This window comes from Akebia trifoliata, chloroplast, assembly GCF_017979445.1.
Source record: "Akebia trifoliata chloroplast, complete genome".
NCBI classification, from domain to species: domain Eukaryota; kingdom Viridiplantae; phylum Streptophyta; class Magnoliopsida; order Ranunculales; family Lardizabalaceae; genus Akebia; species Akebia trifoliata.
This window is the reverse complement of record NC_029427.1, coordinates 117,501-130,000: the sequence shown is the minus strand read 5'-3', so window position 1 is coordinate 130,000 and position 12,500 is coordinate 117,501. Positions and strand designations below refer to the sequence as shown.

Here is a 12,500-nt window from a genome sequence, read left to right as displayed (position 1 = left end):
AAGAAAAAAATATTTCTAACTCCAGATATAAAGATTGGTCCTAAGGAGACAAGTTGTGATGATAAAAGATTAGAATCGCCGAAAAAGAAAAATATTTGGCAGATATTAAAAAGAATAAGTGAACGATTAATAAGCAAATGGCACTATTTTATAAAATTATTTCTTGAAAGAATATACCTTCTATGTATTATTCATATTCCGAGGATCAATGTAAAACTTTCCCTTGAATCAAAAGAAAAAATTATTGAGAAATATGGTTACAATGATGAAACAAATCAAGAAGGAATTAATGAAACAAATCAAAATACAATTCATTTTATTTCGACTATAAAACATTCGCTTTCGAATATTAATAATAAGAATTCACAGAGTTTTTGTGCCCTATCCTCCTTGTCACAGGCATATGTATTTTACAAATTATCACAAACCGAAGTTATTAACAAGTATCACTTGAGGCCTGTACTTCAATATAACGGAACATCTCTTTTTCTTAAGGATAAAATAAAGGATTATGTTGGAACACAAGAAATATTTCATTCCGAATCAAGGCATAAGAAACTTCGCAATTTTGGAATGAATGAATGGAAAAACTGGTTAAGGGGTCATTCTCAATACGATTTATCCCAGACTAGATGGTCTAGATTAGGACTGCAAAAATGGCGAAATAGAGTCAATCAAAGTTATATGGTTCAAAAAAAAGACTCAAAAAATTTGGATTCATATGATAAAGACCTATTAATTCATTATGAGAAAAAAAAGAATTATGCAGTGGATTCATTACCGAGTCAAAAAGCAAAATTAAAAAAAAACTACAGATATGATCTTTTATCACATAAATATATTAATTATGAACATAAGAGGGACTCATATATTTTTGGATCACCATTACAAGTCAACGAGGTCCTAGACATCTCCTATAATTGCAACACATATAACCCCGAATTTTTTTATGTGTTAGACGGTGTAGCTATTAGTGATTATCTAAGAGAAGATTCTATTATTGATACGGATAAAAATACGGATAGAAAATATTTTGATTGGAGAATTTTTAATTTTTGTCTTAGAAAAAAGATCGATATTGAGGACTGGACCAATATGGATACCGGAGACAACATCAATAAAAAAACTAAGACTGGGACTAATTATTCTCAAATAATTGATAAAATTGATAAGAAAGATCTTTTTTATCTCGCGATTCATAAACAAATCAACTCATTCCGTCAAACAAAAACCTCTTTTGACTGGATGGGAATGAATGAAGAAATACGAAATCATCCCATGTCGAATCTGGAACTTTGGTTTTTCCCAGAATTTGTGTTACTTTATGATGCATATAAGATTCAACCGTGGCTCATACTAATCAAATCACTTCTTTTCAATTTTATTGGAAATGCAAATGCTAGTGAAAATAAAAATCTCAACGGAAAGCAAAAAACAGGTCTTCGTATATCACCTACTCAAAAAAAATCTCTTGAATTTGAATTCGAAAATGGAAATAAAGAAGAAAAAGAGCAAGCAGGCCAAGGAGATTTTGGCTCAGATCTATCAAACCAACAGAAAGATGTTAAAGACAATTATGGGGGATCAGATATTCAAAGTAGAAAGGAAAAGCAATCTAAGACTAAGAACACCGCGGCAGCAGACCTCGCTTTCCTCCTGAAACGATATTTGTGTTTTCAATTGAGATGGGATGCTCATTTGAATCAAAGAATAATCAAAAATCTCCAGGTATATTGCCTTCTGCTTAGACTGATAAATCCACAGGAAATTGCTATATCCTCTATTCAAAGCGAAGAAATGAGTCTGGATGTAATGCTAATTCAGAAAGATCTAACTCCTCCAGAATTAATAAAAAAAGGAATATTGATTATCGAACCGGTTCGTCTGTCTATAAAATGGGATGGACAATTGATTATGTATCAAACCATAGCTATTTCACTGGTCCATAAGCGTAAGTACCAAACTAATCGAAGATGCCGAGAAAAAAAAAATGTTGATAAGAATGGTTTTGATGAATCTATTGCAAGACATGAAAGGCTGGATGGGAACAGAGACGAAAATCATTATGATTTACTTGTTCCTGAAAATATTTCATCTCCTAGGCGGCGTAGAGAATTGAGAATTCTCATTTGTTTAAATTCGGGAAATGTGAATCTTTTGGATAGAAATCCAGTATTCTGCAATGAGAACAATGTAAGGACCTGTGGTCAATTTCTGGATGAGGGCAAGCATCTTAATATAGATACAAATAAATTCATTAAGTTCAAATTATTTCTTTGGCCCAATTATCGATTCGAAGATTTAGTTTGTATGAATCGCTATTGGTTTAATACTAATAATGGTAGTCGTTTCAGTATGTCAAGGATACATATGTATCCACGATTGAAAATTGGTTGATAATCCATTTCTTATACATCAATCACGTGTCATATCGGATATGGTATAGGAAAAACAGATGTACACACCCGTTGTGTTAGAATACATTATCGTACATGATACTGATTCAATGAACTTATGAATTAGATCTAGGAATGAATGGGCAGACTCCTCTTATCTTATGTCCAAATTTCTCTCTTTTGTGGTTGCAGAAGCATACCATGTTTTTTATCTATATCCGAATCAAATTGCAAATTTGATTATTGATTAATTGAATTTGATAGAACAAGCAGTATATGAATCAATCCAGATTATTGTGTATACCAGATTCAACCGTTTGGCATTATTATTACTAATCGGTAAAATCCATATCTGTAAATGTAAAAAAAAGAAAAAAGGGGAGAAGAATTCTTTTTATGGTAAAAAATTCATTAATCTCAGTTATTTCGCAAGAAGAAAAAGAAAAAAAGAAGGGTTCTGTTGAATTTCAAGTATTCAATTTCACCAATAAGATACGGAGACTTACTTCACATTTGCAATTGCACAGAAAAGACTATTTATCTCAGAGAGGTCTACGGAAAATTCTGGGAAAACGTCAACGGCTGCTGGCTTATTTGTCAAAGAAAAATAGAGTACGTTATAAAGAATTAATTGGGCAGTTGGCTATTCGGGAGCCAAAAACTCGTTAAGTTAATTTGACGATTTGAATTACTTTATTTTTTATTTATTTTATATTTATTAGATCTTGAATTTGGATGAACTTCGTTTCGTTTTCAGCAATTCATGGAATAATGAATCGGGAAAAAACATATGACTGTACCAGCTACAAGAAAAGACCTCATGATAGTCAATATGGGTCCTCACCACCCATCAATGCATGGTGTTCTTCGACTCATCGTTACTCTCGATGGTGAAGATGTTATTGACTGTGAACCCATATTGGGTTATTTACACAGAGGAATGGAAAAAATTGCAGAAAATCGAACAATTATACAATATCTGCCTTATGTAACCCGTTGGGATTATTTAGCGACCATGTTTACAGAGGCAATAACGGTAAATGCACCAGAGCAGCTGGGAAATATTCAAGTACCTAAAAGAGCCAGCTATATCAGAGTCATTATGCTTGAACTGAGTCGTATAGCTTCTCATTTGTTATGGCTTGGACCTTTTATGGCGGATATCGGTGCGCAGACCCCTTTCTTCTATATTTTCAGAGAAAGAGAATTGATATATGATCTATTCGAAGCTGCCACAGGTATGCGAATGATGCATAATTATTTCCGTATTGGAGGAGTAGCTGCTGATCTACCTCATGGTTGGATAGATAAATGTTTGGATTTCTGCGATTATTTTTTAACAGGGGTTACTGAATATCAAAAGCTTATTACGCGGAATCCCATTTTTTTGGAACGAGTTGAAGGAGTGGGCATTATTGGGGGAGAGGAAGCAATAAATTGGGGTTTATCAGGCCCAATGCTACGAGCTTCGGGAATTCAATGGGATCTTCGGAAAGTTGATCATTATGAGTGTTACGACGAATTTGATTGGGAAGTCCAATGGCAAAAAGAAGGAGATTCATTAGCTCGTTATTTAGTCCGAATCAGTGAAATGATGGAATCCATAAAAATTATTCAACAAGCTTTGGAAGGAATTCCAGGGGGGCCCTATGAAAATTTAGAAGTCCGACGCTTCGATAGAGCAAGGGATTCCGAATGGAATGATTTTGAATACCGATTCATTAGTAAAAAAACCTCGCCCGCTTTTGAATTATCGAAACAAGAACTTTACGTGAGAGTGGAAGCCCCAAAAGGGGAATTGGGAATTTTTATGATAGGAGATCAGAGTGTTTTTCCCTGGAGATGGAAAATTCGTCCACCAGGTTTTATCAATTTGCAAATTCTTCCTCAGCTAGTTAAAAGAATGAAATTGGCTGATATTATGACGATACTAGGTAGTATAGATATCATTATGGGAGAAGTTGATCGTTGAAATGATAATTGATACGACAGAAGCACAAGCTATCAATTCTTTTTTCAGATCGGAATCCTTAAAAGAGGTCTATGGGCTCATATGGTTGCTTGTCCCTATTTTTACTCCTGTATTGGGAATCATAATAGGGGTACTAGTAATTGTGTGGTTAGAAAGACAAATATCCGCAGGGGTACAACAACGTATTGGACCTGAATACGCCGGTCCTTTGGGAATTCTTCAAGCTCTAGCAGATGGAACCAAACTGCTTTTCAAAGAGGATCTTCTTCCATCTAGGGGAGATATTCGTTTATTCAGTATCGGACCATCTATAGCGGTCATATCTATTTTACTAAGTTATTCAGTAATTCCTTTTGGCTATCGCCTTGTTCTAGCCGATCTCAGTATAGGTGTTTTTTTATGGATTGCCATTTCAAGTATTGCTCCTATTGGACTTCTTATGTCAGGATATGGATCAAATAATAAATATTCCTTTTTAGGTGGTTTACGAGCAGCTGCTCAATCGATTAGTTATGAAATACCATTAACTCTATGTGTGTTATCAATATCTCTACGTGCGATTCGTTGAGACATGAACTTTTACCTATTTCTTTCTAGGACAAAAATTGAATGTATTGAATAGATATCTTCATTTTTGGATTCATAATTTGGGGTGATGAACTAAACTCGATAGTTATATGAGTGAAACAAAACAGCTTATAAATTGGCAGTAAAAAGATTGAGTCTCATTCCCTATGTACAAGAGTTAAACAGAAGTAAACATAAACAGCAGTAGAAACTGTTTACCCCAAGATTGGTTGATTAGTCATCATGGTTTGAAGCGGGTACAAAGGATCAACTGTATGGAGTTTTGACTATTGTATGTATTACCATACTGGGGATCGAGCAAAAATGAGTGGACGGTTAGGAACACCAAGGTACACAAAGGATTAGTAATGGAGATAATGTAAGTTATCCCTAAGGGGTATTTCGGCATAACATAAAAGGAATCCTAAAGGGGGCTTTAAGTTGGTAGAAATGATCAAGCAGTACTTCCCCATGATCCCGATCCAGAGTATGCTCCTATCCACTGATTAAAGAAATGGCTATCAGGAACGAAGTAATCCTTTATTTTTATTTTTTTAGAGGCCTCTTTTCTGAGAAAGAAGAATTAGGAACAAAAGAAATGGAAGGCAATTGCAATGGAAAAAAAGAATAAGAAATCTTTTTTATTCTTTTTTTTCTCTATCCATAGTCATACAGATAGAATTCTTATCATGATTCATGAACTAATGACTAAGAATATATATTATATTATTATATAGAGAATGTCTAATTCTTTTTCGTAATCGAAAGATATGGGTCGAAATATCCATTGATACGACGAGTATTTTAGTGAATATTGAAGGATTAAGTTATAAAAACAAATTGAAATTCTAAAGGATGAGATCAATTCCGAAGCACTTTTTATTTGTATTATAGCAGACAGAATTGCATTGGTCTAATTTGGGACTCTCCGATGTATCTTTACTCTATCTACCATACAAACATATCGAGAAGCTATCGAACCAGTCCTTAGATTTATTTGTGGCCATCGAGGAGCCGTATGAAGCTGAAGTATCATGTACGGTTCTGCAATAGCGATGGGAACAGTGATGTTATCACCGACTATGATTATCTAACAGTTCAAGTACAGTTGATATAGTTGAGGCGCAGTCAAAATATGGTTTTTTGGGGTGGAATGTGTGGCGTCAACCTATAGGGTTTACGGTTTTTCTAATTTCTTCCCTAGCAGAATGTGAGAGATTACCTTTTGATTTACCAGAAGCAGAGGAAGAATTAGTAGCGGGTTATCAAACCGAATATTCAGGTATCAAATTTGGTTTATTTTACGTTGCTTCCTATCTAAATCTACTAGTTTCTTCATTATTTGTAACAGTACTTTACTTAGGCGGTTGGGATCTTTCTATTCCGTACATATTCATTCCTGAACTTTTCGGAAAAAATGAAGTGGGTGGAATCTTTGGAACGACAATTGGTATCTTTATTACATTAGCTAAAGCTTATTTGTTCCTGTTCATTCCTATCACAACAAGATGGACTTTACCTAGGATGAGAATGGACCAACTATTAAATCTTGGGTGGAAATTTCTTTTACCTATTTCTCTAGGTAATCTATTATTAACAACTTCTTCCCAACTCCTTTCACTGTAAAGACATACGATATTCTAGCTTCATAACTTCTCCTAAACAAGAGAAAGAAACATCAAATTATTCATAGATATTCACGATATGTTCCCTATGGTAACTGGGTTCATGAATTATGGTCACCAAACAGTACGAGCTGCAAGGTACATCGGTCAAAGCTTCATGATTACCTTATCCCACACGAATCGTTTACCTGTAACTATTCAATATCCTTATGAAAAATTGATCGCATCAGAGCGTTTCCGCGGTCGAATCCACTTTGAATTTGATAAATGTATTGCTTGTGAAGTATGTGTTCGTGTATGCCCTATAGATCTACCCGTTGTTGATTGGAGATTGGAAACTTCTATTCGAAAGAAACGATTGCTTAGTTACAGTATTGATTTTGGAATCTGTATATTTTGTGGTAACTGCGTCGAGTATTGTCCAACAAACTGTTTATCCATGACTGAAGAATATGAACTTTCTACTTATAATCGTCATGAATTGAATTATAATCAAATTGCTTTGGGTCGGTTACCAATGTCAGTAATTGGAGATTACACAATTCAAACAATTATGAATTCAACTCAAATAAAAAAATCCACGGATAAACCCCTTGAGTCAAGAACGATTACCAATTACTAAAATTCAGTTTTGATTTAAAGGAGCGAAGCTTCTTTCATTTTGTTTGGTCAATAACTAAAAATCCTAACTATGGGTTGGTGAGAATCACGTCTTTCTTTGAATAGAAACTCTATTCATATATCCATGATGATTTCGAAATCTAACAAAACAATCAATTCAATATAAATATATAATATATAACATAGAGAAAGAGAATAATCTATAAATAGAATTCAAACAACTCTTTTGGATAGAGAAATGAAATGGGATTCAATTAGAAATTCAATTAATATAAATTGAATTAATTAAGTGTATCTACATCAACCCACACCTCATGAGGATTGAATTCAATTAGGAACGTATCAAAATAAAAAAAAAAAGGTAACTTCGTTTTTCCTGTCTGGTGAATAAGGTCATGAAACATTTCGACTCTCATTTATTTTACATATAATGGATTTACCTGGACCAATACATGATTTTCTTTTAGTATTTTTGGGATCGGGTCTTATATTAGGAGGTCTAGGAGTGGTATTACTTACCAATCCAATTTATTCTGCCTTTTCGTTGGGATTGGTTCTTGTTTGTATATCCTTATTCCATATTCCATCCAACTCGCATTTTGTAGCTGCTGCACAGCTCCTTATTTACGTGGGCGCCATAAATGTCTTAATCGTATTTGCTGTGATGTTCATGAATGGGTCAGAATATTACAATGATTTCCATCTTTGGACCGTTGGCGATGGAGTCACTTCACTAGTTTGTACAAGTATTTTTGTTTCACTAATTACTACTATCTCAGATACGTCATGGTACGGGATTAGTTGGACTACAAGATCAAACCAGATTATAGAGCAGGACTTGATAAATAATGGTCAACAAATTGGGATTCATTTATCAACAGATTTTTTTCTTCCATTTGAACTCATTTCTATAATTCTTTTAGTTGCCTTGATAGGTGCAATTGCTATGGCTCGTCAGTAATAAAGATTTAGAAAGATAAAAAATGAGTACTTCGTTTGTTTTGCCTTATCTCATCCATTTTCCTTCAATTCCATTTTCAAATTGTTCATGTATATGTATAAAAAAATGGAAATGTTTTTAGTGAAATCTATTACTAATACCTACCTTCCTTTATTCCATACTTATTATAGTCTAGTCAATTGAATTGGTTAAATTGTTGTTTTGTTTATATTGAAATGAATCGAGATTCATAAGGAGTTGGTCAATGATGCTCGAACATGTACTTGTTTTGAGTGCCTATTTATTTTCTATCGGTATCTATGGATTGATCACAAGCCGCAATATGGTTAGAGCACTTATGTGTCTTGAGCTTATACTGAATGCGGTTAATATAAATTTCGTAACATTTTCTGATTTATTTGATAGTCGCCAATTAAAAGGAGACGTTTTCTCCATTTTTGTTATAGCTATTGCAGCCGCTGAAGCAGCTATTGGACCAGCGATTGTTTCATCAATTCATCGTAACAGAAAATCAACTCGTATCAATCAATCGAATTTTTTGAATAAATAGTGGTAATCATATAAATGTGATAATCATATAAATTAAAGAATAGAATATTCACCAATTCAAATCGGTATGTACCACATAAACGTATGACCATGTTTGCTAAAACATACGAAATCAAAGTATCTTGGCGCTTTCTCCTGAGCAGATCCAGAAGTAGATTGATTAGAAAACAATTCTGGGAAATCATTGATTCGTCTGGTATCTACAATATATGATTTATTTTTACTAGATCGAAAATTTATCACGTTCCAAAAATTTATAGATCCAATGTCACATTCAGTAAAGATTTATGATACATGTATAGGGTGTACTCAATGTGTACGAGCCTGTCCCACAGATGTATTAGAAATGATACCTTGGGACGGATGTAAAGCTAAGCAAATTGCTTCTGCTCCAAGAACAGAAGACTGTGTAGGTTGTAAGAGGTGTGAATCTGCTTGCCCAACGGATTTCTTGAGTGTTCGGGTTTATTTATGGCATGAGACAACTCGCAGCATGGGTCTAGCTTATTGATACGTTCCGGAAAACTCCACTTGAATCCATTTGATTTCTCTTTACCGACAAAAAAACCGTACTCGATATATATTATTTGATTTCGAGCGCGGTTTTTTATGGTCAAAGTGTATCTTGTCTTTACCACGAATTATGGTCCTTGGTTAACACTAATTGTTGTTTTGCCGATATTTGCGGGTTCTTCAATTTTCTTTCTCCCTCATAGGGGAAATAAGGTGATTCGCTGGTATACTATATGTATAATTTTATTGGACTTACTTCTAACGACCTATGCGTTCTGTTATCATTTCCAATTGGACGATCCATTAATCCAATTAGAACAGGATTATAAATGGATAAATATTTTTGATTTTCACTGGAGACTAGGAATCGATGGACTTTCCATAGGACCCGTTTTACTAACAGGATTCATCACTACTTTAGCTACTTTGGCGGCTTGGCCAGTTACTCGAGATTCGCGATTGTTCCATTTCCTGATGTTAGCAATGTACAGCGGTCAAATAGGATCATTTTCTTCTCGAGATCTTTTACTTTTTTTCATTATGTGGGAGTTAGAATTAATTCCCGTTTACCTACTTCTATCCATGTGGGGAGGGAAGAAACGTTTGTACTCAGCTACAAAGTTCATTTTGTATACTGCAGGGGGTTCTATCTTTCTCTTACTGGGAGTTCCGGGTATGGGTTTATATGGTTCCAATGAACCAACATTAAATTTTGAAACATCAGCCAATCAATCGTATCCTATGGCATTGGAACTAATATTCTATTTTGGATTTCTTATTGCTTATGCTGTCAAATCACCGATTATACCCCTGCATACATGGTTACCAGATACCCATGGAGAAGCACATTACAGTACATGTATGCTTCTAGCCGGAATCTTATTAAAAATGGGAGCGTATGGATTGGTTCGGATCAATATGGAATTATTACCCCATGCTCATTCTATAGTTTCTCCCTGGTTGATGATCGTAGGCACAATGCAAATAATCTATGCAGCTTCAACATCTCCCGGTCAACGCAATTTAAAAAAGAGAATCGCCTATTCCTCCGTATCTCATATGGGTTTTATAATTCTAGGAATTGGTTCCCTAACCGATACGGGACTCAATGGAGCCATTTTACAAATAATCTCTCATGGATTTATTGGTGCTGCACTTTTTTTCTTGGCAGGAACGAGTTATGATAGAATACGTCTTGTTTATCTCGACGAAATGGGAGGAATAGCTATGCCAATGCCAAAAATCTTTACAATGTTCAGTAGCTTCTCGATGGCTTCTCTTGCATTGCCCGGAATGAGTGGTTTTGTTGCAGAATTGGTAGTATTTTTTGGAATTATTACCAGCCCCAAATATTTTTTAATTACAAAAATACTAATTACTTTTGTAATGGCAATTGGAATGATATTAACTCCTATTTATTCATTATCTATGTCACGTCAGATGTTCTATGGACACAAGCAATTTAATGCTCCAAACTTTTCTTTTTTGGATTCTGGACCACGAGAACTATTTGTTTCGATCTGTATCTTTCTACCTGTACTAAGTATTGGTATTTATCCGGATTTCGTTCTCTCATTATCAGTTGACAAGGTGGAGGCTATTCTATCTAATTACTTTTATAGGTAGTTTTCATCAACAAGACATAAAAAAAATCATCCTGTGATTTAAAAAATTGTTCATTGTACAATAAAAAAATAAGTATTTGAAGTGAATTGTAATCCGATACGTTTGGAGTTTTTGAGAACCATTTGAATCATTACTTGATTCAAATGGTTCTCAAAAACTCACACACGCTTTCATTATCTACGCTATTCCTATGTATTGTATTTGTCAGGTCCTTTCCTCAATTAGATATTAATGTGAATGAACCATAACTATGTAGACCTATTCCTAATAAATTTACCCCAAAATAGCATATCCAAATTATAAGAAATCCGATAGAAGCCACAATTGCAGAATTAGCGCCTTGCAAATTTTTATTTGTTCTAGTATGTAAATAAATGGCGAATATGGTCCAAGTAATAAATGCCCACGTTTCCTTGGGGTCCCAATTCCAATATGATCCCCATGCCTCATTAGCCCATACTGCTCCCGAAAGAATACCTATGGTTAAAAATATAAATCCTAGACTAATGATACGATAACTCCAACGATCCAATTGCTGAATCAATTGATGCCTGTGATAATTTCTAAACGAAAGAAAAGAAGTTCTTCGTAAAATATTGCTTCTTTCATTCATGTCTTGAATCCTACCAAAGGAAAATGGAGCACTGCTGATCAATAAATGATTGATTTTACCAAAACTCTCTATGCTTTTGCGAAATGTAATGACTAGAAGAGCTACTGATAATAATGATCCACATAGAAGAGCTGCATAGCTCAATATCATCATACTTACGTGCATCATTAACCATTGGGATTGGAGAGCAGGGACTAATATTGTGGATTGATGTAGTTCAGTTAAAAGACCCGAAGTAGCAAAGCCTTGTGTAAAAATAGCACTTGGTGCGGTTATTGCGCTTAAATAATTTTTCTGGTTTCTAAAATAGGGAACCATATGAATAATGGAGAAACTCCATGAAAGGAGCATTAATGATTCATATAAATCACTTAAGGGTAAATGCCTCGAATAAATCCAACGAGTAACTAATAATCCTGTTATACAGAGAAAAGTGGCTATCATGCCTTTTTCTGACGAATGATATAGTCCCACGATTTCGTGGACTAATAAAGTCATCAAATAAATCGTAATTACCATCGAAACGATCGAAAAACAAATGTGAGTTAATATATGTTCTAAAGTCAAAAATATCATAAAAAAAAATCCTAAACGCACAAAGAGGAGGGTCCTTCAACAATGTAATGGAAATTAGCAATTGAATTCATTTCATTATTGATTATAGGATTTATTGTATTTTTTAGAAGATGCCGCCACTCGGACTCGAACCGAGATGCTCTAGCACTGCTTCCTAAGAGCAGCGTGTCTACCGATTTCACCATAGCGGCTTGCTCGAAATCATAATAGCCCATCCCTATTCAATCGTCGAGATTGAAGGAGTCAATTCAATACAAAATCGATGAAGAAAGACTCGTTCAAATTCCTATTTGAACGTTCAATAATCCTTAGTATTGGGGGATGGGTTAGTTTGCACAAAAGGCTTTCTCGCGGCTTAAGCTCTCCTGGATTGAGGAAAGAACTATTTATAGTTCCAACTTTCCTCAATCCAGGGATAGAACTAAAAAATGTCTTTTATACCTTATACCTTATTCTGATTTTTTTACGATTTTTTTTTCTC

General features: G+C 34.4%; 10 protein-coding genes and 1 non-coding gene across 11 annotated transcripts in view, besides 1 other annotated feature; 9 read left to right on the top strand and 2 right to left on the bottom strand. All coding sequences in view use genetic code 11, as the record gives it.

Annotated features, from left to right (window-relative positions):
- ycf1 (hypothetical chloroplast RF1) overlaps window positions 1-2,397 on the top strand; it is a 5,646-nt gene extending 3,249 nt beyond the window's left edge. Inside the window, exon 1 of the mRNA in view lies at window positions 1-2,397. This exon is cut by the window's left edge and continues 3,249 nt beyond it. Within this exon, the coding sequence (YP_009234444.1) occupies window positions 1-2,397 (2,397 nt within the window).
- Window positions 1-12,500: part of a sequence feature (small single copy region; SSC) that runs on past both edges of the window.
- rps15 (ribosomal protein S15) lies at window positions 2,793-3,065 on the top strand. Its single transcript has one exon. The coding sequence runs from the start codon at window positions 2,793-2,795 to the stop codon at window positions 3,063-3,065; it is 273 nt and encodes a 90-aa protein (YP_009234443.1).
- ndhH (NADH dehydrogenase subunit 7) lies at window positions 3,187-4,368 on the top strand. The gene has a single exon. The coding sequence runs from the start codon at window positions 3,187-3,189 to the stop codon at window positions 4,366-4,368; it is 1,182 nt and encodes a 393-aa protein (YP_009234442.1).
- ndhA (NADH dehydrogenase subunit 1) lies at window positions 4,370-6,561 on the top strand. The gene is made up of 2 exons: window positions 4,370-4,922; window positions 6,023-6,561. Exons 1-2 carry the CDS (start codon window positions 4,370-4,372, stop codon window positions 6,559-6,561), a joined length of 1,092 nt encoding a protein of 363 aa, YP_009234441.1.
- On the top strand, window positions 6,640-7,182 carry ndhI (NADH dehydrogenase subunit I). Its single transcript has one exon. It carries the CDS (start codon window positions 6,640-6,642, stop codon window positions 7,180-7,182), a length of 543 nt encoding a protein of 180 aa, YP_009234440.1.
- On the top strand, window positions 7,612-8,142 carry ndhG (NADH dehydrogenase subunit 6). Its single transcript has one exon. The coding sequence runs from the start codon at window positions 7,612-7,614 to the stop codon at window positions 8,140-8,142; it is 531 nt and encodes a 176-aa protein (YP_009234439.1).
- Window positions 8,387-8,692, top strand: ndhE (NADH dehydrogenase subunit 4L). The gene has a single exon. It carries the CDS (start codon window positions 8,387-8,389, stop codon window positions 8,690-8,692), a length of 306 nt encoding a protein of 101 aa, YP_009234438.1.
- psaC (photosystem I subunit VII) lies at window positions 8,957-9,202 on the top strand. Its single transcript has one exon. It carries the CDS (start codon window positions 8,957-8,959, stop codon window positions 9,200-9,202), a length of 246 nt encoding a protein of 81 aa, YP_009234437.1.
- Window positions 9,328-10,830, top strand: ndhD (NADH dehydrogenase subunit 4). The gene is given in 1 exon segment: window positions 9,328-10,830. A coding segment is annotated over 1 exon segment (1,503 nt).
- On the bottom strand, window positions 11,048-12,019 carry ccsA (cytochrome c biogenesis protein). The gene has a single exon. The coding sequence runs from the start codon at window positions 12,017-12,019 to the stop codon at window positions 11,048-11,050; it is 972 nt and encodes a 323-aa protein (YP_009234435.1).
- On the bottom strand, window positions 12,131-12,210 carry trnL-UAG. The gene has a single exon. It is a non-coding gene; the product is annotated as a tRNA-Leu (tRNA).